The sequence below is a fragment of the Aythya fuligula genome, chromosome 11 (genome assembly GCF_009819795.1).
Source record: "Aythya fuligula isolate bAytFul2 chromosome 11, bAytFul2.pri, whole genome shotgun sequence".
NCBI classification, from domain to species: Eukaryota; Metazoa; Chordata; class Aves; order Anseriformes; family Anatidae; genus Aythya; species Aythya fuligula.
Window position 1 is genome coordinate 10222391 of NC_045569.1, and position 27000 is coordinate 10249390.

Genomic DNA, 27000 nt, shown 5'->3' on the forward strand with positions numbered 1-27000 from the left:
GCGAGGCAGCGACGGCGCCGGGCAGCGCGGGGCGGCCGCGCAGGTGGGGGCCGGGGCTGGGACCGGGACCGGGACCGGGACCGGGACCGGGACCGGGGGGGGGCGGCGGCGGCGGGGGCCGGGGTTCGGGGTCCGGCGGGGCCGCGCTCGCCCCGGGAGGGGGGTGAGGGGGGGGCGGCGGGGGCCCCGCAGCGCTCAGCGCCTCCCCCCCCGCAGCGCCGCGCCCATGCACGAGAAGGCGGCGCCCCCGCGGAGCCCCGAGCCCATGCCCGGCCGCCACCAGCTGCAGGCAGCGCGCGGCCACCGCAGCCTGGAGTCCCTGGACGGCAGGTGAGGGCCGGGGGGGAGGGCACCGGGCACCGGGCTCCTTCCCCCGTCCCCGTCCCCGTCCCTGTCCCCCCCGCTCAGCCGGTGTCGCCTTGTCGCGCAGCCTCGAGGCCCTGAAGGACGAGGACATCAAGAAATGCCCCCGGGAAGCGGTGAGTCGCGGCCGGAGCCGCCCCTCGGTGCCTGCCCCACGGCCTCGGGCTCCGGCCCTGGGCTGCGGGAGCTGAAAGCGAAGCAGCAGCGGCTGCGCCTGGCTCACGGGGAGCCACGAGCTGCCCTGAAAACATTTTGGGGGTTTTATGCAGAGCCAAGCAGAAAGCTGAAAGTTTGACTGTAAGAGAATTAATTCACTTCGAATTGAGCCCGTTTGGTTGCTCAAATCTCATCAGAGGTAGAACTTCTCACCCACGGGAAAAGAAAGGCGCGGAGGAGCCCTCTCCCCGCTGGGCTTTACGGCTCCAGAAGCAGCTCAGGCAGGACACGAGCAGCAGCCGGGGCCCTGTCCCCGTGCAGCAGCTCCCGGTGCTGGGAGCAGGGCAGCTCTCGGCCGTGGGGCCGTGGCGGTGAAGCCGGAGCCGCTCCAGCTGGCGGCGTGACGCAGGAGATCATCCCGGGTAATCCAAAGCCTCCCTGCGAGCGGGAGGACATCTGGAGCGCCAGCAGCCCCGTGCCTGGGCTCCAGGAGCAAGGAGAAGCTCCTCAATGCAGCAGAAGCCCGGGGCTGGCACGGGGTATCGCTGCGTTGGGACGGGGTGGCATGGAGAAACTCCTCTTCCCCCACGCAGCGAGCCGCCCCCGCTTGCTCCTAATCCCATCTTTTATTTTTAATTTTTTGAGGGCCCGGGTGTGTTTTCTTCAGAAATGAGCCCAGCCTTGCTGGGTGCCTGCCTCGCTCGGGGCTTTCTCAGGAGAGCGGGCGGCCTGTCCCACTTCTGCCTCGCCTCCTGCGCTTGGCAGGGAGCAGGCGCGTTGCTGCCCGCGCCCGGCGAGGACGTTCCCCATCCCGCTGCGCCGGAGCGGATATATTTAGCAAAATATTTTGCCGATTATTCAGAGGCATCTGGGAGGATTCTGAGCGCCGGGCAGGCCGCCAGGCAGCTGGGTGCTTCTCCCGAGATGGCAACGGGTTTGTGCTGGGACTGGAGGTGCTTCGTGGGCTGAAGAGACATCCAGGGGTGGCTTGATCCTTTTCCTCACCCCTAAAAGCCCCGAGATGCTCCCACCGATGCCCACCGCCAGCCTGGTGGCTCTCTGGAGGGTGCCTGAGCCGCCCCCAGGTGATGCTGAGCCTTGATCCTCTTAAACCCCAGCTCATCCAGTGACAAGGTGCGCGGGGCGGGGGTGACCTTGTCGCAGGAGGGCTGTGCTGGATTTCTCCGTGTCCTGGGAAAGCATCTTCTCCCTCGTGCGTTTGCCCTGGATTTCAGCTGTGGCGGCGGAGGGACAGGGGTAAAAATCTGCCCGCACAGCCTCGGAGGAGCAACTGAGCGGATGTAACGTGAAGAGCTGAGCTCCTGCCGCGCGTTTACCTGCTGTTTAGCATTATTTAACCACCGTGTCAAGGAGCAAACCACTGCCGAGCCGCACATCGAGGAGGCACCGGGACTATAAGCAGCGGGATGGCGCGGCGCGACGGGCGCAAAGCAAGTGACATCGTGCCCTGCATCAGGGGCAGCTGGCACGGAGGGAGAATCCACTGGGCAAAATAAACGGGCTGCAGATGAGCTCAGTGGAAAACTGTCCTAGCAGAGACTTGGGCGTCTCCTTAGATAAACTCTTGGTGGAAATGTTTTTGGGAGGGCGGTGATTGCTGTTGCAGACCCTCTTTAGCCCCTTACCCCTGTGGTGCTGGGTCCTGATGTCCCCAGCCCGATGCATTTGCAATTTGCAAATTTGCAAAAAAAACAGCAGGGTGGGTTTGGTTCTCCTCTTTATCGGGTAATTTTGCTCTGTTCCCTTTGCAGGCCGCCAGCAAGTACAACTCGCAGTACCACAAGCTGTTCAAGGACATCCCGACAGAGGAGAGCGTGCTGAAAGGTGGGCAGCGTGGCGAGGGGAGGGTGGTGAGGGGCTGAGGGGTTCTGGCACCCAGCCTGACCCTGCTCTGCCTTGCAGTTTGCTCCTGTGCACTCCAGAGGGACATCCTCATCCAGGGACGGCTTTACATCTCCCCCAACTGGCTCTGCTTCTACGCGAACCTTTTCGGGAAGGACATCAAGGTAACGCAGTGCCTGGGTGCAGGGTGCCCCACGTGTCCCTTGCCCCGTCCCAAACAGCTCTCCCAGCAGCCTGCTTATCCCTTCCCACACCCAAGTGCCACCAGAATTGCCTTCAGAAGCCTCCGATGCAGCGGGGAGAGCTGCCTGCATCGAGCCCAGCTCTGCCTCTTCCGATAACCTGCAGGATCCGCCTTGGGAAAACAAATACTGGTTGGGTGTAAAATTCCCCAGTGCAAAACCTCATAAAAGCCGCAATGGTGTCTGAAGGAAGATCAAAGGTTTCCAGAGGATTCGGGAAGAGATTTGCATCTCTCTTCACTTCTCTGCTTGATTTACAGCCTGACGTTCCCCAGTTAACGTTGTGGCTGACGGGGATCTTTGGGAGAAATGAGTTCCTTCAAAGCCGGGCTGAAGGGCTGAATTATTTATATTGGCAGCTTTAAACAAAAGTATCTGATGGAAGCGAGGTGCTGCACTTCCAAAGCTCAGCACGTTTCGATGGAGTTATTCTGCCACAGATTGTAGCCTGCCTCGTTTTTAACCTTGCGTGTAGGACCTCTTGCAACGAGCCTTAAGGTCTTGCTGTGTTTGTGTTGGACGATGCCTTGCATCCCCGCTGTTTTCATCGAGCAGAAATCGACTCCAAGCTGAGCTTAACGCTGGGGGGTTGCCACGACCTTTAACGAAGACAAAGCCATCTGGGGGCAACGCTAAATCCCCTCGCCCTGTGTTTTCCCCTCCAGGTCGTCATCCCGGTGGTCTCCGTCCAGCTCATCAAAAAGCACAAGACGGCGCGGCTGCTGCCCAACGGCCTGGCCATCACCACCACCGCCAGCAGGAAGGTAACGGGCCCTCCCCGGGGTCCCTGCGGTATTTTTGGGGGGGATGAAGGCCTCACATCGCCGGCTGAAGCCGCAGGCTGCTTGGGGAGTGAGCACAGCTCTTCGTGCTGGCGGCCGGCCAGGGCAAACACTGCAGCTTGGCTTTTGTTCCTGAATTTCACTTTGTTTCTGGCCGAAGCAAACCCCAAGCAAAACCCGGCCGAGCCTGGCAAATCCCTGCCAGGCTCGAGTAAAACCTTTAAACTTCTTAAACCCGAGGAGGGGATGGGGTTTGGGCCACAATACAGCCTAAGCTGGCGGAGAACTTGGTTAATGGGCTGAGGCTGAGCTGTGGTTGAGCTTTTAAAATGCGCTGCTTGTTTTCTGCTGAAATGTGCTGACGTAGTCCTGCTCAGTGCTCCGAGTCCTTGCCTGCCAAGGCTGCTGCTCGTGGCAACGTTACGCGGATGGCATTTTAGCAGGGGGTAGCACAAGGCAGGATTTGGGCATTTAGATCCATCTGCCCTTTGCAGCCGTCCTGGCTGCGCCGTGCATCGCGTGGGCTCTGTGTGTTGGACCGAGCCACGGTCTGGGGGATGCTCTCGGTCGCTCCCGACCCCGTTCTCCTCCACCACGTCCTGCTCAGAGCCCGTGGGGACAGCAGCCGAGCAAAACTGGCCCTGAAAAATCTGCTCCGTGTGTTAGCAGGCAGCAAAAATAGCTGCGGGGAAAAACTCAGGGAGATAAATACCTGGGGGAGGGCAGGGGGACGCAGCTCCCAGAGGGGGAAGATTCAAGGGCAGGACGTCTCTGCCTGTCCCTGTGTTTGGAGAACCGGTGCTCCAGCAAACCCCGGGCAGCAGAAATTGTTTGGCCACGTCAGACTGCTTTTGGAGGAGGATTTAATCCGGGCTTGGGCTGGTGGGAGACCTCTCCCACCTTCTTCTCTCTCATCTTCTCTCTGTTTTTCAGTACATCTTCGTGTCGCTGATCTCCCGCGACAGCGTGTACGATGTCCTGCGGAGAGTCTGCACGCACCTGCAGGTACCTCCTGCCACGTCCCCCTTTCCCCATCCTGTGTCTCGGTGTCATGCTGGCTGTGCCCTGCTTTGGGACGTGCTGCTGAGCATCACGGGGCCAGACCCGCTCTCAGCATCCCAGCAGGACAGAGCCTGTCCCTGTCACATGGGTGTCACGGAGGTGTCCTGTCCCCGTCAGCCACCAGGGACCTGTTCTGGGTCACAGATGAGTGGGGCAGAGCCCGCAGTTTCTCCTCTCGCTTTCCCAGGGTGTGTAGATGCAATATTTATAATCTGGTAGCAGTACTTGTTCTGCCAGTATGCGCATCGCTGCCTTTTCCCCAGATCTTCTAAAGTTTTTAGGGGGTGGGAAATGCTATAAAATAAAATAAAAAAAAATATCTGAGTTAAAAAGCCTGAGATGGGGAAGAAATCCATCAGTCCTTGGGCTGGAGGTTAGGATTACCACGTATCTCCTTCTCCCTGCCTTTGAAGTGTGTGGGAAGTGGTGCTGGAGCCATTCCTGCCCGGATGGGTGTCCCCTGGGACAGCAATTTGGGTGACTCAGCCCCATCCCTGACCCAGTGGGACACAGCAGCTCTGCCCCCGAAACTGCTCCGTGGATATTTATCCAGTGGAAATACTGGTTTGCTGTTAAGAAACATTTTACAGGTTGTGTGCTGCCAGCAACCCTGTGTGATTTCCCAAATACGAGATTTCTCAGGGTAGCTTTTCACCTGGTGGATGAAAAGTTGTGGGACACCTGTTGCTGAAACGTGCCCAGCTCTGCCCTAATGATCTGTTTTTCCCCCTTCTCTTCTGGTTCATCCCCTCTGCCTGGCTGGGACCCTTTGCAATTCCTTGTTTTTTGGGTTTTGGGTGTGGTGGTTTGTTTTTCTTTTTTTTTTTTTTGGAAATGGGAAGCAACCCCATCAGATGCTTGTGAGTTTTAAAGCAGCTCATCTTCATTGACCCGCTGGTGAACCAGTCGAAAACCTCAAAATCTCATTTTGTAACCCCAGCTGGAGCAGGGAGAGGGGTGGCAGGCTGTGAGAGGAAGGTGGGTCGTAACGCCCGTCTTGTTCTCCCTCCAGGTTTCGAGTAAGAAGAGCTTGAGCTTGAAGGAGTTCACGGAGGAGCCTGATGCCGTGTCCCTGGTAAGGCTTGGGGCTCACCCACGGCTCCGGCAGAGCCCAGTGCAGTGCAGGAGCAATCTGTCGTGATGGGGCAGAAATGGCTTTAAAAAAAAAAGAGTCAAGTGACAGATTTGGGAAGTCTGCAGCAGAACGGCAGCCACCGGCACAGCCAGCCGCTCCCTGGGGGTTGTTTATAGCCATAAAATTCTGACTGAAGTGCAAAACGCTTCTCAGCTCTCACTGCGACCTCTGAAACTGATGCAGCTCCCAGCTGCGAACACCGATAACACTTTGGGAATGTGATTGGATTACCCTGAAAAAAGAAAGTGTTTTTTTTTTTCTTGTTCTGGCTGGTCCTCAGGGAGCTGCTGGCTGGAAGTGCCCGGTGGCTGTGGCAGCGTTGTGCTGGTTCCACATGGCTTCAGGAGCACGGTGACACTGCTGTGCTGGGCTGTGCTGGGGCTGCTGGTCCGGACCATCGGCGTTTTACCCACATGTGCTGGACCAGGAGGTGACAAGTGGGGTGTCTGCTGTGTCTTGGTGGCCCTCTGTGCCCAAAAGCAAGGGCTGTGCTGGTTCCTGGCCCAGCAGGAGGCAGGCAAAGGGGCTGTGATGTGAGAGGCAGGCCGGTGACAAGGACAACGCGAGCTCCGAGCCAGGCGGTAGGCGAGGGGGGCGAACTGTTTGGTGCCCTCCCTGGCGTCTCTTGGCACCGACTGCAGTTTTGGCTGGGAGTGGGTTTTCCGCTGAGCCTGCGATAAGCTGTGCGGCGTCTGTGTAATTTTTCTGTCAAAACATTTGGAAAAGCGAGCGCGTTTCTGCGGCGCGCAGCTCGGGAGGAGCTGTGGGCGCGCGGCGAGGTCTGGCAGGTGTGTGGTGGGCGAGAGCTCGGCTGGCAGCTCGGAGAGCAGCGCGAAGGTCCTTGACTGCATGGGGGAACAGCCCTCAGGTGTTTTAAATGCAGGTCTAAAGACGAGGGCAGTGCCTTGTCCTCTGCTGGACATGCTCAGGAGGCTGCTGTGGTGCCAGCAGCTCCGCAGTAAACGTGGTGGAGATGTCCCAAAACTTTCCCTAGCCAAAGCTTGGGGAGTTCATTGCTCTGTGGTGAGGCCACGGGTACGCAGCTGGGAGCTGCATGGGGCATCCCAGGGGTTGAAGGTGTTTTTCCAGGCGTGACTTGGGGCTGGCAGCAATCTTCTGGTGCTTCCAAGGGACCTTTGTCCCCATGGAGGCCATCACGATGGCGCATTGGACGTGGCTGTGCTCAGTGGAGCTGTGTGAGGGTTCGGGTGTGGATCCGGCCCCCTCAGCACCGCCGGTTCCTCCCCGCAGGAAGTGATCGTCCCCGAGGGCAAGTGGAGGAAGGTGTCGCCTGCCTCGCTCTCCCTGTCCCTGCCGGACACCGACTACCAGTGCATCCACCGGGCCTCCGTCAGCAGCCTCAGCGCCAAGGAGAGCTTCACCTCCGAGGAGCCCCTGGCCTCAGGTGAGGGCTGCGCCCGGCCGGGGACGCGGCGTGGGAGGAGGCGCAGAAACCGACTCTCGGTTTGCATTGCAGAAAGTGCAATAAACACGGAGGAGGAGCTGGAGGTGGAGCAGAGCTGCGTGGCGGAGCTGAGACCCTCCGACTACCAGCTCCTGAAGATCTTCATCGTGCTGTAAGTGCGCCGCGGGCGGCCGTGCTCTGGGGAGGATGGGGCACGTGGGGTGTGCTTGAGCACTGGTGCTTGTTCCTCTATTCCCAGGATCTGCCTCCTGGTCGTGTCCTCCTCCTACCTGGCGTTCCGCATCTTCCGCCTGGAGCAGCAGCTCTGCTCCCTGAACCGGGACTACCTCTCCCGCGGGCACAGGAGGTGAGCACCCTCGGGGCAGCGCGAGCGCCGCAGACGGGGATATTTTTCACCCCGTCTCACCCCGCTCTCTGCCTGCAGGTGACCGTCACCCCCAGCACAGGACGAGGACCAGACAGTAGCACTTTGTGTACAGGGCCAGCATGGCTGTGGCATCCCTCCAGAGGGCACCGGTGCCGTCTTCCAGCCGAACCCCGCGCCTCGCACGCGGCCCGGCTTCCCCTCAGCCGGTAACACGGGACCAAACACCTCTCCTCCTGCCTCCTGCTCCCCGCAGGACTGCCCGGCCGGCTCGCGGCCGCGGGTGCCAACTCCCCCTACCACTACGAACCCCTTTTCTCCCCGGGACACCGACGTGCCCTAGCACAGGATGATGGCTCGGGGAGGGAAGCAAGCCCCCCCTTAAGACTTGCTGCTAAAACGGTCACTGTTTTTTACTCCAGACGTGGGTTTTCTTGTTGAAAGATGACCTGAGGCTCACCGGGAGCCCTATAAGCACGTGGATGAGCTGTGTCTGCCCTGGGTGAAGCTCTGGGGCAGGTGCAGCTGCGCCGGCCTGTTTGTCCCTCTCCGTGAGCCCCTCCTGCAGCCCAGACACCGCGGGGATGGGGGCACAACCTGGGCTCCCCCTGCCCCTTCTGTCCTGGAGCAAAGGGGCCTCGGGGCGCGTGGCCCCGCGCAAAGCACTTTAGGGTCCTCCACAACAGGCGTCCTCTGCAGGGACCGTGCCTGGGAATGGTGCTGGACCAAGGGCTCGTTAGCCCCGCTCGCCTCGTTAAGATGTCCCAAAAGGCCTGGCTGTCACGGGCGAGCAGCCGGGATGGCGACCTGCCCCCTCCGTGTGTCAGCCCTCGTCACTGCGCGGAGCGAGCAGGATTTGTCTGAACCCTTCCCTTGTGCGGCGCGTCGGGAAGGCAGGGGATACCTGTGCGATTTCATTGTGTTATTTTGTTTTTTTTTGTTTTGTTTTTTTTTCCTGTTTTTTGGGAACTAAAAGTGCTGATGGGGCCAAATCCCTGAGCCCTGGGGAAAGAGCTCGCTGCCTGGCTCAAGGCTGTGAAAGTATTTTAAATGAAAATAAAACCACGATTTTCTAGCAGTGCCGCGAGCATCCTTGTGTCGATGCTGGGGTTGGGGAAGGGCTGCGAGCCCTGGAGCGGGGTGCTCGGTGCTCCCACGTGTTTGGGCTGTCCCAGGAGCTTTGGCTCATTGCTGACCGTGTCCCCTCTGTGCAAGGAAGGCGAGGACACAGCTTACATTTTGGTGTTGGGAGAAGGTCCTGGGTATTGTCCTCATGCCACGGCTCGGGACCGGTGGCATCCCTTTGGGGCAGCCCTGGCAGACCTCTTGAGCCCCAAACATCACCACGTAGGAGAGGCCAGGAGGTACACGGAGTGGTTTGGCACCGTTTGGGGGACGCCGGGGTGTGCGTGGGGCACTCGGTGTCGCTTCTCCAGCACCAGGTAAGTGCCACGAAGGGTCCCCAGGGATCTCCAGACAGGTTCCCCATGGTTTGTCTCTAAATTACAGGGCCAGGGAAACAGCTTTTGGGAAACCCAGAGCTTGGGGAGCAGGGGGTGAGGTGCTAGGGAGGGATTTTTCACTAGGTGGCAGCAAAGACTACGGGACTGCTGCTACAGCGGGTGGCAGGGGCGCCTTGGGGACGGTGTCAGCCCGCTGGTGGGGTGCTGAGCTGCTGGGGCTCGGGGGGACAGGCTCCAGCTGCTTCCTCCTCCTCCTCCTCCTCCTCCTCTTCCTCCTCATTGAGCACCCACAGCCGAAATCCCCCTCCCAGCCTGGCCCTGCAGTACCCAGTGCTGCCCTTGGCCCTCAGAGCGTATTTTGGGGGCACAGTGAGAATGGGACAAGGCCGGGTGATGCCTCATCACCTCGGTTTTTGGGAGATTTCAGCACCCTGGGGTGCTCCTCATCCTTCACTGGCACAGGAAAGGTGCTGCGATGCTTTCTTCAGGGGTTTGTTCTGCTCGTTTGGCTGGCACAGGTCCCTGAATGGCTGTTTGCGCAGTGCCAAGCTCTTTTTGTTGTTATTTTCTTGTATTTGCACAGTTCTGGGTGGTTTTAGCCTAGCAGGGAGTGTGTTTGGTGGCTGAACCGAAGGCAGGGATGCTGCAAAAACGTTTTGGCTCGGTCATGGCAGTGGGAAGGCGGAAGCGAAGGGCGGTTTGGGTGAATGCAGGACCTGGCTTATTTGGGCTGGCACCGCAGGGACTGGATGAAACCTCACGTGGGAAAGGAGGCTTCTGGAGCAGGTTTCCATGCTGACCTGCCTGTATTCTGGGAAGGGCACCCCGCAGCGAACGCAAAGCAGGAGATACTGAACCATCTCCCCCTGCTTCTCCCTCAAAAACCACCTTTTTGGGTTTTGTTTCCCAGCCATGAAGGTAAGCACAGTGGCGAGGTGCCCGGCTGGAGCCACAGGGTGCTGCCACCACCCCACGCCCGCCCCATGGGCGTACGCAAGTGCTCACGGGGTGATGAGGTAAGGCTGTGTGAGCACTGCATGCACATCTCTCCGGAGGCTGTGTAGGAATTTTCTCTGTCCCAGCACTGGGAATTTGCCCCTCCTGGTTTCCCCTGCTCTCCCGTATATGCTTGCGGAGAAGGTTTGGAGTTCTTCTGATTTTTTTGGGGACCCTGGTGTGATTTGGGAGCTCCTTTCTGCTGGAAGCTGGTTGCTTTCTTTTCTGGAGGGTGTTTGTCTGCTCCTGTTTGTTCTCCTGAGCTCGGTGACGCCTGGTTGAGTGTATTTACTTTTCTTTGTGTAAAGAAACACCACGTAGAAGCTCAGGGTGCACCAACCGTCTCCAGCAGCCTCCTGGCGTGGGACAGAGGCTCGGGCGGGTGGATGTCCATTGTGAGCGATTGAATCAGCCCACACAGGTGCTGGTGGAGTTCCTGCACTCACCAGCTCCACAAATCGCCCCCATTTTACCAGCCCCAGGAGCAGTGCCCGCACGGAGGAGGACTCTGCCACCAAGTCACAGCCACCGCAGACGCGATGCCATGGTGCTGCGGGACAGCCGGAGCCACCGCTCTGCTGGGTGCTGGCTGTAAGTACTCTCAAAAGAAGGGACAACAAGCGTAGGGCTTCAATTAAATTTTATTTGTGGTTCCCCCGGGAAGAAGTGGGACCCTGGAGGCGTTTTCTTCCTTCACTCCCTCCTCTTGGTTGGGCAGGGAGGAAGATGAGGGAGGTGATGTTGTCAGAGCACAGACAGAAGTGTTCGTTTGCATTCGATGAGCAGCTCCCCTGCAGTCTCTGAGCGGTGATTGTACTCGGTGCTGCAGGGCAGGCGGTGGGGCGTGGAGGTGTTACACCTGGGTAATGGCAGGCTCAGCCTTGGCGGCAGTGGTATAGCTCTGTCTCAGCAACACGGGCCCCATGCTCAGAAAGAAATCCCCTTGGCAAGCAACTCGATGCCCTTTGGGGCAACTTCTGTGGTTTTGGATCTGTCTGAGTGGTGGAGGTGCTCTTCCAGGGAGGGCTGGTGCTGGGAGGAGAGCCCTGTGCTGCTGGCTGCTTGCTGGCAGTAGTGGCTCGGAGCCTCGTTTCGCCCCACTGCTGTCTGTGATGGTTTGTTTGGGTTCTGGAGGAGCCTGTGGGGCTGTATCTACTTACCTTTTTCTTCAAAACAAGGGAAATTGATGTTTCTGCCCCATCCTACTCTGTGCTGGTACCAGCACTTGTGGGACTGGGCTGCAAATGAGCTGGGTGAGGAGTTGCAGGTCAAAAACAATCCCTCGCCTCTTCCGCGGGTTATTTTTGTCCTGGATTTCCCTGGTCCAGTTGGCACCAGGGGTGTGGTTGCTCTGCCAGACACCACCCGAACAACTGGCTCCTCGTTTCTCAGGAGGTCATAGATTATTCCTTATCCTGCAACGCCATCTTGTTTGCTTTCCCACTGCCAGTCCTGTCTCTTAATAATAGGATCTGCTCTTAGATCCCATGTGGAGTCCAGCACTGGAGGAAAAGTGTGTTTCGTGTAGGCCGATCGTGAGAGAAGTATATTAAGGACTGAATCTCGAGTTTCAAGGAGACCGCGCTTATCTTTGGCTTTTATACCTCAAATTCTGCCCCTTTGTTCTCCCTGGTATGTTTTTTTTTTTTTTCTTTTTTTTTTTTATCTGGAGTAATGCAAGAACTGGTTTTGTGCTAGAGAAAGCACAGCAAATGATAACAAGAGTTGGGGAGCACTGCAGAGCCCTCCCCACCAAACAGAGATGACCTAAAATTGTAATGAGAAAAGAAACTTCAAAGCCTGAGTGTCACTTTCCATCTCAATTAAGTTTCCTTTTCTAGGATTTGTTTTCTCAGCTTCCTATTAATCTTCCAGCAGCTCAGAGTCAGGCTTTAATTTGTAATCAGAGCAGACAGAGGTGGGGAAGTGGGGGGGAAAAAAGGGGAAGGAAAAAAAAAAAAGCAATCTTCACACAGCCTAGGAGCACCTATCTGAAGAAGACAGCTTTTTTTTTTTCCTGCCCCAATCTTTCAATAATCACAGCATTCTCTTTTGAGTCTCATCACTTGACACAGTCATCTCAGCGTCATGCATTCTGCAGCCTTGCTGCTAAATCCAGGCTTCTCAAACACACTGAGCTGTAGGCACAAATTAGGAAAGTCCATAATGAAGTGTTTGGGGCTTGGTTTTAAAGGGGATTGCTAAACCTGGCCAGTAGAGCAATGCCCACAGCTAATTAAAGCCACCTAACGAGGGCGTGTTGCCTGCTGGGCAGAGGTGGAGAACTATCTTTAGCACCTCATTTTGCCACAGCAATTAGTGTAAAATAAATAAAATAAATAAATAAATAAATCGGCACTGATAGGAGGATTCCTTTGAAAGCAAAGGGGCTTTACTGGTGGGAAGTTCAAAGGCCAGCGATTTCCAGAGGAGACTAAGGCTTTGGGAGGAGGGCACTGCGGGTTGTGGCAGTGCTGGAGGGGTTACATTCTTCTTTGGGGAAAATCCTGCGCCTGGGCACCTCCCTCAGGCACTGGGGGTGGTGATGGCAGACAGGAGAGGCGGTGGTGGGGACGAGCATCACTTCTGGGCGAGCTTGGTGATGAGGGCTTTCCAGTCTGCTCTTTTCTGCGTGATGTAGGAGGGGGTGAGGAGCTGCAGCAAAGACTCCTGGTGGCCCCTGAAGTATCCCTGGCACAGAGCCTCAGCGTTACAGATCACATACATCCCACAGTCATAGCTGTTCTGCTGGGCTGGTGCCTTCTCCTCCACGAAGGTCACTTTGCCCCCTTTTTTGCCCAAAAAGGCCTCCAGCTTCCCCGCCACCTGCTTGGCGTGGACGGAGTTGCACTTACTGTGGGAATCATAGTGGGCGAAGCACTTTTTGTCCCTGAAGTAAACCAGTAGGCTCCAGTGCGTGCCCCCAGCAGCCTGGTTGGAGTTGTCATTGATGGGCAAGAACACCAGCTTCTTGTGGAGAAGGTCTAGCGGTTGAAGGAATATGGCTATTTCTTCCTGGCTAAGGGCACATTTGATGAACTGAGCCACTTCGGGGCTGATAAAGCAAACCTGATCGCTAAATTCTTGGAACTGGTCGCTGGCAAAGTACTCGAAGGCAAAGCCAATGATGTGATCGTTAAGCCAGTTCGGGGGCTCCAGCAAGGCAAGGTCTGACTGCCGCAGCAAGCTGTCCATGTAGCTGAGAACAACAGGGTCCATCCTGCGCGGGTAGGGGCCGCTGCGCTCCAGGAAACTTCAGAAGCTGCAACACAAAAAGGGTAGGAGAGAAATTAGGCAATTAGACCACACCTTTGACAAGACACAGAGCCACAGCTATCTTGTGTTCCTTCTCAGCTAGCAGAAAACCAAGTCTCCCAGGCTGAAGGAGCAGCACTGGCAACACCTGCCAGAGGGCAAGGCTGAGGATGGGCTCCTTGTCTGCAGCATGCGACAGGCTGAGCTGGCTGCTCGTGCTGCTCTAGGAGCAGTCTGTGTCTCTGATGAGATAAAAATCTCATGGTTACAATCTTCATTTATGCTGTGAGTGGTTTCAAAGCAGTTCCTGCTCAGAAACTGCCAGCATTCCTTCAGCTCCGTGCTTTGCATAGAAAAAACACAAAAATCTTCACCTAGGAGAAATCAGTCAGCATTGCAGTGTTTTACCTGCATGGTGACAACCACTGTAACGCTTTGCACCACTGGTATTCATTAGAAAAAGTCTTTTCAAGCCTGCCTGATAGCATACATCCCCCTTTGCCCAGCAGACAGTGCCGCAGCTCCGTGCCAGACGCGTGACCTGTTCCAGGAAAACCTGCCGGTCCGCCAGCACAAGAGGCACGGCTGCGGTAAGGAGAAGCCAAGCACAACAAGATCACAAACAAACCAGCTCCCTGCCGTGGGAATTTTTAGGACAATTCTCTAGATACCTGCTAAAGATTTCAGTAATTCTTGTACTAGCGAAGCTGTCAAATCCACCAAGCATCTCTGTCTTTCAGCTTGGGTTTTAACTCACCAACATTTTGCTCATAAAAGATGTTATACTGATTATTTTAAGCTTCCTGAATTTGGGTTCAGGAGGTTATCTTGCAGCAGGTGTATTAGCACGGCTATGAAGGTGATCTTGAGAAGGGAAGAGTGTCAGTACTGCGTCAGACCATCCCATCTCTGGTAGCAGAGAAACCTGGTGAACGGCACTGCAACCGGCCACACGGACCAGATGCCTCAAGCTCTCCCAGCTCCAAACTGTTTTGAAATTCAGCACGGACACAGGCTGAGTCACTCATCTTGTTTTTGAAGCCCTTTTGATTTGTCTTTGCTGTTGGCTATCGCAGGCGAATGTGGCCACCTGGCTGCTCACGACCCTCCCATATCAGTCCGGGCACACCGAGCGCTCACATCCTTCCAGACAGAAGTGGGTCCTCGCCCTGACCTGCTCTGTCCCATCTTTTCCTCCTTGTTTGTCCAGACTACACTGTGTCCTCTTAATCTGTGCCTGCTTACCACAAGCAGTGGCTGCTTATCCTTAGGAGCCATCTGGTAATGCAAGCAGATGCTAGCACCTTGGTGTCCCCACCCACGTTTGAGGACATCTTCAGGGGACTCGCCTGGGTTTGCCAGGCAAGACATCAGCCTCTTTTCTGCTTTATTTGTGCACCCCCTAATTCTGTTCTTTCCTGGTTCCTACCGCTCAGCCCAGCGACAGGGCCACCTCTAGCTTACATACAGCTCCTTCTCAGAAGCTGCTGCCTTCCTGGCTGAGAGGATTAAAGCGTTTCCAGAAGGAGGTTGGGCAGCACACTAGGAGGTGCTGCTCAGCAGGCAATGGTCTGGGACCAGGCTGGGGTTGAGCCATGGGATCTTCCAAACACAAACGGCTGCTTTCACCCCGCTGCAGCAGCCCTCTTTTCCTTCCACTCCCCCATCCTCTGCCTGGGCTGCTCCTCTGCTGCAATGCAGCATCAGCCCCGAGGCATCTCTTTGGCTGTCTGGGAGCAAAGCAGCTCGGGGCGGCAGCAGTGCTGTTGCCTCACCCTCTCCTCATCTGTGCCAAATGCGGCACGAAAACATCTTGGGGTTTCTCGAAGCGCTGTGTGCAAACTAATAACGATAAGATTGCTTCGGTATGATTCACTGTGAAGAAGACACTAATTATCTGTTATGATAGGGGAAAGAAATCACGTGTTGTTGTTTACACCTCAGGAAGACGATTTGTGCTTCTCACTGCAACATGAATCATGAAAAAGCCCTTCCTGTCCAGGTATGCATAATCTCAGAAAGATTTAGATCTAATAAGTCTTGGCAGGGCCGCAGCGCACGTGACTCACGAGTACCAGAATGGCTGAAACACGCTGCATGTGTCATACGGCGGAAGGAAGGGCCGAGGTAGAATGTCTTGAAGAGCTAATAACTATTTGTGCATCACCGATAGACCTGGCACATGCCAAGCTGCAGGAGTCACTAAAAAGGAAGGGGAGCAGTCATTGTTATTTACACTGAGCCAAGCACAATGGTATTTGGACGCGCTTCCTATGTTAACGAACTCAAACCATTTCCAAGTTTATGGAGCAAATCCTTTGCAACAGCCTGTGGTATAAAAACAACACAAGAAATCCAAACCAAGTCCCAGGAACACAGTACCATGCCTAATTATAACCATGTTTCTTGCGCTATACATCACACAATGTTTAATGACCAGTTTAAGGGGGTCAGAGGGTCACTACTCACATAACTTTACACATACCCATACAGAGCCCCAAATTCTCCTTTACCACATTTTTTTTCTGCGTCATCGTCTCCCAGCGATGTACAAAATACACCCAGTAGCTTTCCAGGCAAGTCGAAATGTGATTACAGGCAATGGACAGATGCGAGCATCCTGTGTTCTGTTAATTTTCCACTCTGCAGCAACACAGCTTTATTTATTTTTTGTCAAAGATAAAAAAGAGGGACATGTGGCCTCCTCCTACAGTCAGGAAGGGAGAATGGTTATAGCAAGTGCCTTACCACCACGAGCTACTACTTGTAATTTCACCGCCATCTGTCATTTGTGAAGCTGCTTGTGAGTTGTGCTGGGTGCCTCACAGGAAAACCCTCCACAGCCCCACGCGCCCTTCAGAGCTGCTCAAGGCCAGCAGCAAGGACCAAAAGCACTGCGTCGCGGAAGGCATCTGCTGTCAGAGAGCTCCCACTGATGCTAAAGGCACACTCACAGAGGGGCTGGGACACAGATCCCAATGCATGCAGCATTAAGGGGCTTTGAGCTCCAAGTGGCTCTGCTTGAACCCAGCCAGGATTTGCCTCCTTGAAGGCTCCAGCACGCTCTGTTCCAAGGTTTTCATGAAAATAGGAATAAACACTGATGCAGGCCTGGAACGGTTGTTCTGGCTTACAAGCAGGAGTCTGGCTCCTTCACTTTATTTGCGTGTCAGCAGCTGGGATTTGTGAAAGCCATGATCCCTGGCTCCTCAGCGCAGTGTTGGCTTACCTGATTTTGACAAGAGCAGCAGGGAGAGGGATAAAGGATGGCTCCAACCACCACCCAGCCCCATGAGCAAGCCCACCCGCTCCGGGACCCCCTCAGGGTTACCGACCTGACACGGCCGCGCTCTTACACGGGTCCCGCAGGCGGCCGCCGTCCTCGCATCTCCGGGTCTCCGCGGCGGGGCGAGGGGTCCGTGGCTGCCGGCCCCAGCTTGCTCCGTGCCCGGCTGGGGCTCCTGGTGTGGGGCAGAGCCTGAGTTTCGGAGCAGCTGGCAAAAGAAGGCGCAGCGGTGTTATTTTTGTTGTTGTTGTTGTGGGGCGCCCCGGGCACTGCCTCAGGCTGCCCGCGGCCGGCTCCTGAGGGCCGAGGAGGGCCTAGGTGGGCTGCGAGCTGCGGGGCCGCCCCCCCCGCTCCTCCCTCAGCCTCCCCAGCGAGCAAACCCCCTCCCGGCACAACGCAGACACCCCTCTGCCCTTCCCTATCAGCCCTGCCCCCAAAACCCCTTTTTCCTCACGTTTCACCCCAAAACCGCGGGGCCGCTCCCTCACCTGCCTCCTCGGCGCCGGCCGGTTGCCAGGCGCTGCCGTAAAGCGAGCGAGCGGCGCGTCGCAAAGCGGCCGGGGGGCGGGACCGCACCGTGTGGGCGCGGCTTAGACACAACGGGCGTGGCTTAGACAGAATGGGCGTGGCTTAGACACAGTGGGCGTGTCCCTCCCCCGGCGCCTCCCCCCTCCCCTCCCGTCCCCACCCGGCGGCGCGCGGGCAGGCGGGCGGGCAGCGCGCGAGCCGCCCCCCCCCCCGCCCCTCCCTCCCCACCGCCCCCCCCCCCCCAGCCCGCGGCGCGAGGCCCCTCGGCGGCGGCGGCGGCGGCCGGGATGCGCCGCGCCCGGCACCCCCCAGGTGAGCGGCGGGGGCCGTGGGGTGGGGAGGAGAACCGGGGTGGGGGGGGGCTGCACCCAGCGCCTTTGTTCCGCCCGCGGAGGTACCGGCGGGGAGGGAGCGGGAGGGCGCCGGGGAGGGGGCTGACAGCGCCGGGGGAGCGGCTGCGGGGCCGGGCGGCGTGTCCCGGGGAGCGCCCCGCGGAGAATCGGTCCCTCGGTGCCCCCCCCGGTGTCCTCCGGTAGCCCCCCGGCACCTCTCGTCATCCCCCGGTCTCCCTTCGTCACCCCCCGGTCCTCCCTCGGCATCCCCCGGTCCCCCCTGTCACCCCCGGCATCTCCCCGGTGCCCCCCCCGGGTTCCCTCCGCTTCCCCCGGGACCCCCCCGGTCCCCTCAGCACCCTCCGGTCCCCCCATGTCCAGCCCCCCCCCGCCATCCCGGTGCCCCCGCACCCCCCCCAGCCCCTTCCAGCCCCTTCCCGGGGAGGTGCGGGCACTGTTGCTTTCTGGAATTTTCCTAAATCCGTGCGAATCGTCCCCTTTTTCGCTCCCGGCAGGAATGACCCCCCTCGCGACGAGGCGGGGAGCCGGGGGTGCCTTTTGTTGCGGGCTTCGCCCCGCAGAGAGCCTCGCAGCCTCCTCCTGCCTCGCTCCGTGCCCCGCAGCCGGGCTGGGCATTGCTCGGAGCTCGCCCAGCCCCTGCTGCAGCCCTCGTCGCCCGCTGCACCCAAAAGGGAGCGATTTCAGGAGAATTCGGCGTGGTGGCGAGGAGAGCTCCGTTGCGGGGAGAGATCCCCAGCGTGGCGTTGTGCTAAACCCATCGTGCCTTAACCCATGGTCCCGTCACCGTGAAGAGGTTCCCAGCTGGGGACATGGCTTTCTGGCTGGCTTCGTGGCTTCTCCTCCCCGAGGAGCGCTCGGAGGCGAGGCGTGAGTGTCGCCTTCCCGTGCGTGGCGGCAGTGGGGATGACGGGAGCGAGGGACGAGGCCGGAGCACCGCCGTGCCGGGCTGCCTGCGGGGTCACACAGACGGGCGTTATCGCCGGGCGGCATCTCCTCCTCGGTCACTTGCTCCGGGGCCGCGTGATAATCACGCTTGCCCTGACGTTTTTGAGTAAATGTCAATCGTGGCGGCTTATCCAGTTGTTTAAATTTAAATTAAGTGAGAAATTGCCCTGTTCTCCCTTATCGAGGGCTGTTCTGCACTGGGATGCTCGTGCCGGGCTCTGGGGTGTTTCCCTGTGCGTCCTGCCCTAGAAGACCTGCGGGCTGACCGCCTTGCTCTGCTTGTGGCAGCTCTCCCTCCTGGCCCCATTTTTCCATCCTCAAGGCTGTTTTGAAAGCTCTCGGTCCAGGCTGCTTGGAGCAGGGGAGATAATTGAGCAGCGTGACTGGCGAGTGATAAGCTCTTGTTTCCCGGTCTATCAACGATGGTGCGACTCGATACTAGCAGTGTACAATCGGGGATGACGTTACAGATTAAAATCCCATGGTCAGTCGGTGGCAACTGTGATGAATCTGAAGGGAACCAAGCTGCTGCTTCATTTGGATCGCTTGATTTTCTTATTTCTTAAAGAGTATGAAAATGTAGATTCAGCTTTGCAGCGTGTGCGCGCCTCAAATTTATTTCTTCTACGCATCCACAGCTCCAGTTATGATTTGTAAAATTCAATTTTGCCTTTTTTTTTTTTTTTTTCTTTTTGTGGGGATCTGCATTGTAAGCTTTAAAGGTATCTAGTGGCTGATGTGACGTCTGCTGTTGCAGTATCTTTTAAAAACACTGGTGCTTACATGTGCTACCTAGTAGTACTCTACCCAAATCTTTGGGAACCTTTGATTCCATTTTTCATATTGGGCCAAACATCTAAATGTCATGTGCCTGAATTATTTCTTATCATGTCCGTCTTAGTGAGCGTTCATCAGGTTTGCAAGAAAACCTCTGAGAATGTTAAGCATGCGAGGTCAGGCGCCCGGGAAACACGAAACCTGAGGTTACCTGTATGGCCGTAATTTAGCCCATTTCGAGGCAGAGCTGTACCAGAAATCCTAATTGCCAGTCCGCCACTTGATTTCCCTAAGGATGGTTTCCAGCTCTGGCACCTCGGGACTCCCAGTGGGGATGGATCCATCGCTCCTTCGCGTCGGCCACGAGTCAACAGGGGGAGTACTGGGAGCACAGGGACGGTGCCGCTCCCCGCGCTGGTTCCGCAGCTCCACATGCAAAGCCAGCGAGGAAGAATGAGGTCTGGGACCAAGCCTGCCCCATAATCCTGAAGTTTTCGTGGTCTCGAGCTGCCAGTGTTTAGTGAAACCGCGAGCAGAAGCGATGTGAGTGTTTCTCAAGGCGTTTGTCAGGTTTGGAGTTGTTTTTTCTTAGTGAGCACAGCAAGCAGCGTGTCTCTGATTAGAAGGCCATTTTCTGCCAAATTCTGGTTCTCGTTCAAACCGTGGAGCTGTTGAGTATAATTCCTTTAAAAGTACATTTATCGGGGGGAACGATGCTGTTGAGCTATTTCTGCTGAAGCGTCCTAGCTGGTTTAATTTGATTTGTAGAAATTCCCGCTTCCAGTTCTTTCCTAAATAAAATGGAATCGCGGTTCCGCTGGCATGTGAAATACTTGAGAAGTAGTAACACAAACCAAGTGCTTCAGAAGAGCTGCTGTCTGCAGGAAGAAACCTGACCGTTCCTTAGATGAATTGTTTTGCTGCTGTGTGACTGTGAGGCTCAAAACACGCTCGTCGGGTCGTTTATGAGACGTTTGGCTGCGTTCTGCAGGCCGGCTCCCCAGGATGGGATGGGTGCAGGTTCCGGCTTCAGAAGACGAGTTTTTGTTGGGTTTTTGTTTTTGTTTTTTGCTGAGGTTAAAAAGAGTGCCTTATTTTCTCAGGCTTCGGTACTGTGTGCCTACATTTGCTTAACTTCCTCTTAAGTGAATGGGATTTCTCTCTTTTCTAAAAGTAAACATGAGCATAAATATTTAAAGGCTGGCAGCTCAAGTTTGCAAATTCAAGACTTTCTCTAGCATTCCTTTAGACAAGAGCAGGATAATAAGAGATTTTTGGTTGTGTCTGGAGAGCTCCTTGCTCCGAGGCGCAGCTTGTTAATTGTTGGGACTTCCTGCTACGTGGTGGTGGTTAAAATGCTGCGCCGTGTTTTCAGGTTGGGCGGCTGGGATTATCGCTTGCAGGGAGCCGTGAGAGTCAAGTGCTGCTGATGGGATGTGCGTAGAGCGTCACGACTGTCTCCTGATCGAGGTCGATTTTATGGTCAGTTTTCTGTGTTTATTTTTACACAGGCCAAATTTTTCTGTATGCTTCGGGTAGGTGTGGATGCGCAGGTGCCTGGGATTTAGCCTAATTAAGCTATACAGGTGAAATGCTCGTCAAGGATGAAGGGGGAAAAAAAGGAAATGCAATTGTCTTTGTTTTCTGGGGAGGACTTGGTATTATTTTGCTGTCCTGGTCAGCAGGTTGAGCACCACAGTGATGCACTTCTCGCTGGTGTGACTGCACAAAATGCTTTACCTCTGTATCTTAAGCAAACACAAGCCATGCGTCCTCAGAAAATGTCAAAATTCAAAAAGGGAGGCATATTGCAGTGTGATTTTTAGAACTGAAGTGATTCGTGTATCTGTCCTAGAATATTAGCAAGAGTTGTGGCTCTGTGACTAGCAATTTTTTTCTGTGGAGAGGAACTGTGCAGCAAGCAGGTACCCACGGAAAAGTTTTGTAGGCAAGGTGAGACCTGTCCGTCTTTGCCACAAATGCTTTTTGTTGTGTTTTTTTTAAAACCACAAACTTTAATGCTGCGCAATTGTGTATTGTTGCTTGTAGCTTTTTTTCCTTTACAGTGAAACTGCTTTCCTTCCGATGGAACAAAAGCTGCTTTGCAGCGAGTGGGGTGCCGATGAGCTGCCTCATCACTTTCCCCGCACCCCCTTGCATTCCTGCCTTCACAGGACATTGGGATCATCGGGATCAGAAGCAACCCGAGCAGGTCACTTAGTCCAAAATCCTGCCCATGGCTATAGCTGGCTAACATTGGTCCTCCTTGCCCTGTGGCTTGCAGGTTGCAATAAAAGAAGGGCAGGGAGAAGTTCGGGCATCCAAATGCTGGATGAAAAGTGTCGGGGGAGAGCAGGGTTATCCCTGATCCCTGCTTCATGGAGCTCTGCAAGGTGCGTCCCTCGCTCGGTGCCCGCTGGCATGACATGCTGCCACCTTGCACGGCATTTCTGTGTTGCTGTTAAGCTGATGGAGCCGTAGGCTCCTGCCCAAAGAGGATCTGAGCTGGCTGAAGATAATCGTGGCAGGGGAAAGGAGAGAGCTCTCAGCCGGATCAGTTTGCTGATACCTCCTCGCTCAGCAGCCTGAAGCTGGCAGGCCGACAGTGCTGCCCGCTGACGGTGCTGAGCTCTTTGGGGGTGAAACGGTCGTGCTCCAGGTGGTCGTGCTCCGTTTTTCTAGGTGAAACGTCACAAATAAACAATACATAGCTGCTCCTTCAAGAACTGTCATTGCTCGCTACTTGCCATTAAATTGAGGGTTCTTGTTGTTGCTTTTGAGCCCCACTGGGCATCCACACAGCCCCGGGCCCCTTGGGTGCAGCACGTTGGGCTTTGGTGCAGGATGGGGCCATGTGTTATGTGTGATGATGCTGATGGCTCGCGTGCCGCTTCTGTGCGGTTAGGAGAGGATTAGCTGTGACTTCTGCATTTGCGTTTTCTGGTTTTCCTGTTGCCCTTGTGACTGGGAGCTGGGTTAAGCCTTTGAAACGAAACGGGCTGAGAGCCCCGCGATGCGAGGGATGCTCTGTCAGTCCCATGACACCGCAGCTCGCTGGGCTGCCGACTGCTGCAGGCTGCTCGATTTCCTCGCTCTGACTTCGGTTTGTAAGCAGGGCCTCAGCGCAGCACCGAAACAACTACACGTGTGTAGTGTTTTAACAGTGAGGTCCCCGATGTTCCTGACCGTGGCACAAACCTGCTGCGTGGGGAAGAGGGCTGAAGCTTGTTTTCCTCACCCTGGGACATGCACCGACTCGGCACACGATGCTGCCACAGAGCAGAAGGCGGGTGGGAGTGATGTGAACTGGTGAGGCACCAACTGATCCCGCTCTTGTCAGGCAGCCAGATGGATTGAGTGTTCCAGCTTGGCTGCGGCCATGAAACCCACTCTCAATTGTGTGTATCGGGCCCTTCCAGCCCCTGCTGGCGTTGATACCGGTGCTTTTTAGGGCTGGTGGGGAACAGGCCGGTGGGCTGCCCCCTTGGATCCTGCGTGCAGCAGCAGAAGACAAATGTGTTATAAAAATAACCAGCGTAATGCACGTAGGTACTGCGTTTGGTGTGCAATGGGCTGCTGTTCGATATTTCTGCTACGTGAAACTAAAGTAGTTAGGTCCTAACTAAACATGCAAGGAATGTTTTATTATTTTTATGATTTATGATTTTTTTTCTCCTGTTACAGCTACTTTGATTATTGCCTTTATTAATGTTAAGGAAAAAAAAAACTATGGGTTTCTCTGTCGGGTGTGAATCTTCTCTGCCGCTGTCTCACCTTGAATCACATCTGGTGTACCGCAACGTGACCTTGAGTCTGTTCGCTCTCTGGATGCGTGTTTAGAGTCCCTGCTTATATCCATCAAATGCTGATCATCTGACAACCTCTACACTGTTTTTAATAAAAATTCTCAAGACTGTATTACTTGTAAAGAATGACCTTTCAGAAGGTACACGATCCCAGATATGCTGTGTTGTCCAGTGGTGGCTGAGCGTTAATGGGAGCGGAGCGTCTAATCCATGCAGATATCTTTGAAAAACCCAAACTCTTAAGGAAAAAGAAATAAAAAAAAAAGACCAACAATGCACATTATGAATGTTTTTGATAGACAGCCAAGCATTCTTTTATTGTGTTCCACATCTTCATGTTGGTTTTGTTTAGAGTGATGAACTTAAAACAGTTAAAATATTTACTTTAGAAGACTTCCGTAAGCCTACTGTTTTTTCTTCCATTACATAAGTACATAGACTGAAGTACAGTTCTTAAAAACATTGACGTTTTCACTTTTGTAAGGCTTGTCTGAGGTAAAGAACTGTTACGTTGGTTTGTACTTGTTGGGTGTGTAGGACAACCTCTCCTGGAAGGAATTAGGCAATGATTTAATTGTGGAGGAATGTGGTCCCATTAGGTGCAAAAAAAAAAAAATTAAAAAAAATTGAAGGCAATAAATCATTAGAAATTTAGCACTTGATTGAAACGACGTTAAGCAACTTTTTAGGGTTTCGGAATTAGTGCTGTTGGAAGAGCGGGGTTGTGTTTGTAAATAATCCTTCTGGGGGTTTCTTTGACAAACCAAGTGCCGGAGAGCTGTGTAGGAGGCCGCTCCCCGCACCTTCGGGCTGCGTTCAGCCTCCATTTGCCAATCATTCAGCAAGCAGTGGATAATTTCATGGGTTTTGTTGCTGCTGTCGGTGGCAAGGACAGCTGAACAACTCCTGTTTGAAGAGGGATTTTGGCGGGTGTCATCTAAAAGCAGGATCATTGTTTCTTCCGTTTCTTTTCATCAGAGAGTAAAGATACTGCCAGCTGAGAGGGCCAGGGCGTGCAGGAATTCGGAGGAGGATGCAGCAGACAGGCAGCTTGTTTTGGGTTTGGGCCATCTCACTTGTAGAGCAAGGTGAGACATCTCAGTGAGCAAAAAGGGCACGTGTGACGTGCTTATCCTCCCACGTTCCATGGGAAGACTGTTTGAGAGGTAATCCGTGCGGGCAGGCGTTTGGGTTTCACGTCAGGAGAGCAGACTGTTCGCCGTGGTCATTGCCTCAGATAATCTTATCCTGAGACACTTCACTGTGCCTGGAAGGTAAGCACGGGGGTCAGGAGACAATGCAGGGCAGCGGCTGGGGTAGATTTGCTTGCGGCAGATAAATCCCTGAGGAGAGGTTTGTGCTGTGGGGGGTTTCTGATGGTTGCAGCTGGATTTGGGACATTGCTGCAGACAGACCCAGAGGTGGTTCAAATAGGTAGAAGTGAGGGAGGTTTGTCGTTTTTGAGGGGGAACGTGGGCTTTCCTTGCCAGCTGAAGAAGGTGGGAAGCTGTGTGTGAGGTCGTTGCTGTTTAGGAATGTAATGCCAGTGAGGAATCTTAAGAGTCTCACTAAATCATGAACGGAATTAACTACCCAAAAGCAACCAAGGAGTCTGCAGGTATGATTTTCTAAACAAAAAATTGCTTTTCCTGCTGACTGCATACCCTTGTCTTGTTCTCCTCTAAATAGGCGATTGTCAAATTCATCATGACTTGTCAAAGCATAGGATCCATTTCAAGGCTGACGCCGTAGTTATACTTCTCCTAGTACATCTCTGTGATCTCACTGTTCTATGCAGAGATTTGATTAAGGAATTTATTAACCTTGAGCTGTAATATTTCTTCCAGCAGGACTGAAATCATACCTCTAAGCAGTAAATTACCAAGAGGGATTACTTACCAGCAATTGCCCATCACTTGCCCCTACCACTCTGTAGAAGTGTCGTGGATTCATGTGCATTGTTTCACGCTCAAATCCCTTTTTAATTACAGAACAGGAACGGCGAGGCTGCTTCCAAAAGTATTGTTTCTGAGTTCAGTTTTACTATACGTTCTGTTCCTATCCCTCTCCCTCCATTTATTTGATTTAAATGCTTTTCCAGTGCTGCTGCTATTCAGCTGTGATAAACAATACAATAAACACAGGGGAAAATAAATAAAGCACCTCGAGTGAATGGGGGAAGAATAATGAAATACAGAAGAAGCTGAGCACCGAATAACATGCCTGGTTTGGGATATTGAGAATTCATCATCACACCTAAAAGTCTTTGCTGGAAAGAAAGATGATCTGAAAACTAGAACAGGGAAAGACATATTCCTATATTTTTCTTGTATTTTTTTTCTTCCTGAAAGAAGATCTGAGCATCACCTGTAGTGTTGCAGGGCCACTTGGCTTTTGAGTTTTTATATATTTTTAAGGTTTCCTCCTCTGGTTTACCTCTCATCAGTCCTGCTGTCCTATTTTCATGCAAGCCCTCACGCTGCTTTCATTTTTGGTTTGTTCAGGAGCCTGTGAAACTTGAGGATTAAAGCTGACTGAAGAGTTTTATGCAATTGTTGTTGTTTGAAGAATGGCCCCGGTGTGAGCTCTCTGGTGCTGAATATGGACGCTTTTCAATTACACAGAAAGCTCATTTAAACCTCAATTTAGAAGTAGCTTGGTGTCTGAGACTTGGTATGAAGATTGCACTCTTGTCTCTTGCACTGTGTTTTTTTAGGAAAAGTGAAATCCTTGAAAGAATATCATCTTTCAAGCAAAAAACAAACAAACAAACAAAAAAGCACCTTTTTGAAATTAAATGCCAACCTGTAGACGTGGATTGCAAGTGTTTTGGGTGCAGTTTTTCTGTGTGCCACATGCTTTGTAAGTTAACTCTACTTGAGCATGGACTGAAAGCGAGATTTTGGAGGACTTTGGTCTGGAATGACTTTCTCTTCTTGTGTTTAGGTTTTCTGGGAGCGTTAATCTACATACTTTTGTTTCAGGTATGCTGTTGAGGGGGTGGAGGGGACAAGTATTCAAAAAACTTGAACAATTTTCCTTAGGTGAAGGATCATTACAGGTTTAGATCCTGCTGTTATTAGTGAGACTCCTGTCAGCTACCATTTAACTTTCTGCATGTCAAAATTCCTGCTTGTGATATGCTCTCCTGCATCTTGATGTGACCCTTTCTAAGAGTCCTTGAGCTTTTTAAGGTCTGGAGACTTGAAGTGTCTGTTGAACACTGCAGGATGAGCAAGGAAAGTGACTATTTCAGTTAAGTTGCACAAACATTTCCATTGTAAAAAGTTATTTTTGGCTGCGCAGGGTTGTCGGAGCTGATTTTAAGATGGGGCTGAGCAGACGCTTTCAGCTAAGGAAGAGTTTTCTTTTCCTTCTCCTTCCATCCCCATTTATCTCCTGAATTCATTTGTAGTCTAGGCTGTACTGGGCCATTTTAGGGTAAGATATGAGATTGGAAGCTTTGTGGATCTAGATTATAAATTTAAAACCACAGGGACTTCTGAAGCAGGAGAGAGACAAAGGTGAGAAAATTCCCACTTGAGATGGGAGTAATCCTTACTTATATGCATGTCGTGTTTGATCTGAGGGAAAACTAGATGGGTTACGACTCTTACCCTATGTGAACATTGAACTGTGACTTATAATTAAAAAGTTTTTTTGTGGCGCGGGGCAAGCCAGAGTCTGGGCAGCATGGGGCATTTTCCACTGGCAGTCCTTTAGGATTTCGCTGCATGTAATCTTCATGTTTCAGAGCTAAAAACCTCATTTTGGAGTAAGAGAGGACTGTGTGGCAATTACGGAAGCATGCATATTTGTGTGCTTTAGGGAGCTATAGCTCTGAAAGGCTGGAATAATATTTAGCTAAGTGCTGCAGATGAATTTGAAGACGAGAACTTCAGTCTCAGCTGTGATTAGGTAGTAAGTACATGGTAATGTGTGTTCATCTTCCAAAAGGCAAAGGCTTCTGGTTCTGAGCTCCGTGAGGCTAAAAGCTTTGTGGGGCAGTCTGTCTGCAGAATTACAGTAAAAATTGGAGTTGCTAAGGCAAACGTGAAAACTGAGCAGCAAGTTAGCTCTTCACTGCACCCAGTATCGTCCCCATTTGAGCCCAGGCGTCAGGGCAGTTGTTAATTTTGGAATTTTGTGATCTTCCTGCAGGTACCAGGAGCTGCTCAATGCTTGGGGAAGAAGCAGG

The 27000-nt window shown here is 53.9% G+C and overlaps 3 protein-coding genes across 9 annotated transcripts in view; 2 read left to right on the forward strand and 1 right to left on the reverse strand.

Moving 5' to 3' along the window:
- Positions 1–226: 226 nt before the first annotated feature.
- On the forward strand, positions 227–8450 carry GRAMD2A (GRAM domain containing 2A). Its single transcript, XM_032194974.1, has 11 exons — positions 227–326; positions 409–479; positions 2292–2364; positions 2443–2546; positions 3290–3388; positions 4340–4411; positions 5481–5543; positions 6855–7008; positions 7081–7180; positions 7268–7375; positions 7454–8450. The coding sequence occupies exons 1-11, from the start codon at positions 227–229 to the stop codon at positions 7455–7457; spliced, it is 948 nt and encodes a 315-aa protein (XP_032050865.1). The 3' UTR covers positions 7458–8450.
- Positions 8451–10475: 2025 nt separating this feature from the next.
- SENP8 (SUMO peptidase family member, NEDD8 specific) lies at positions 10476–16905 on the reverse strand. The gene is made up of 3 exons (XM_032195245.1): positions 16882–16905; positions 16443–16601; positions 10476–13114 (listed from the first exon to the last, which is right to left on the reverse strand). The coding sequence occupies exon 3, from the start codon at positions 13069–13071 to the stop codon at positions 12433–12435; it is 639 nt and encodes a 212-aa protein (XP_032051136.1). The 5' UTR covers positions 13072–13114; positions 16443–16601; positions 16882–16905; the 3' UTR covers positions 10476–12432.
- A 273-nt stretch (positions 16906–17178) lies between these two features.
- MYO9A (myosin IXA) overlaps positions 17179–27000 on the forward strand; it is a 186951-nt gene continuing 177129 nt past the window's right edge. For 6 of the 7 annotated variants that reach the window (XM_032194816.1, XM_032194821.1, XM_032194824.1 and 3 more), the window contains exon 1: positions 17179–17233. The gene's annotated coding sequence lies outside the window, so the exon portion shown is untranslated. Of the gene's footprint in view, positions 17234–19496; positions 19540–27000 lie in introns of those variants that run through there. The other variant, XM_032194818.1, reaches the window with a different exon arrangement.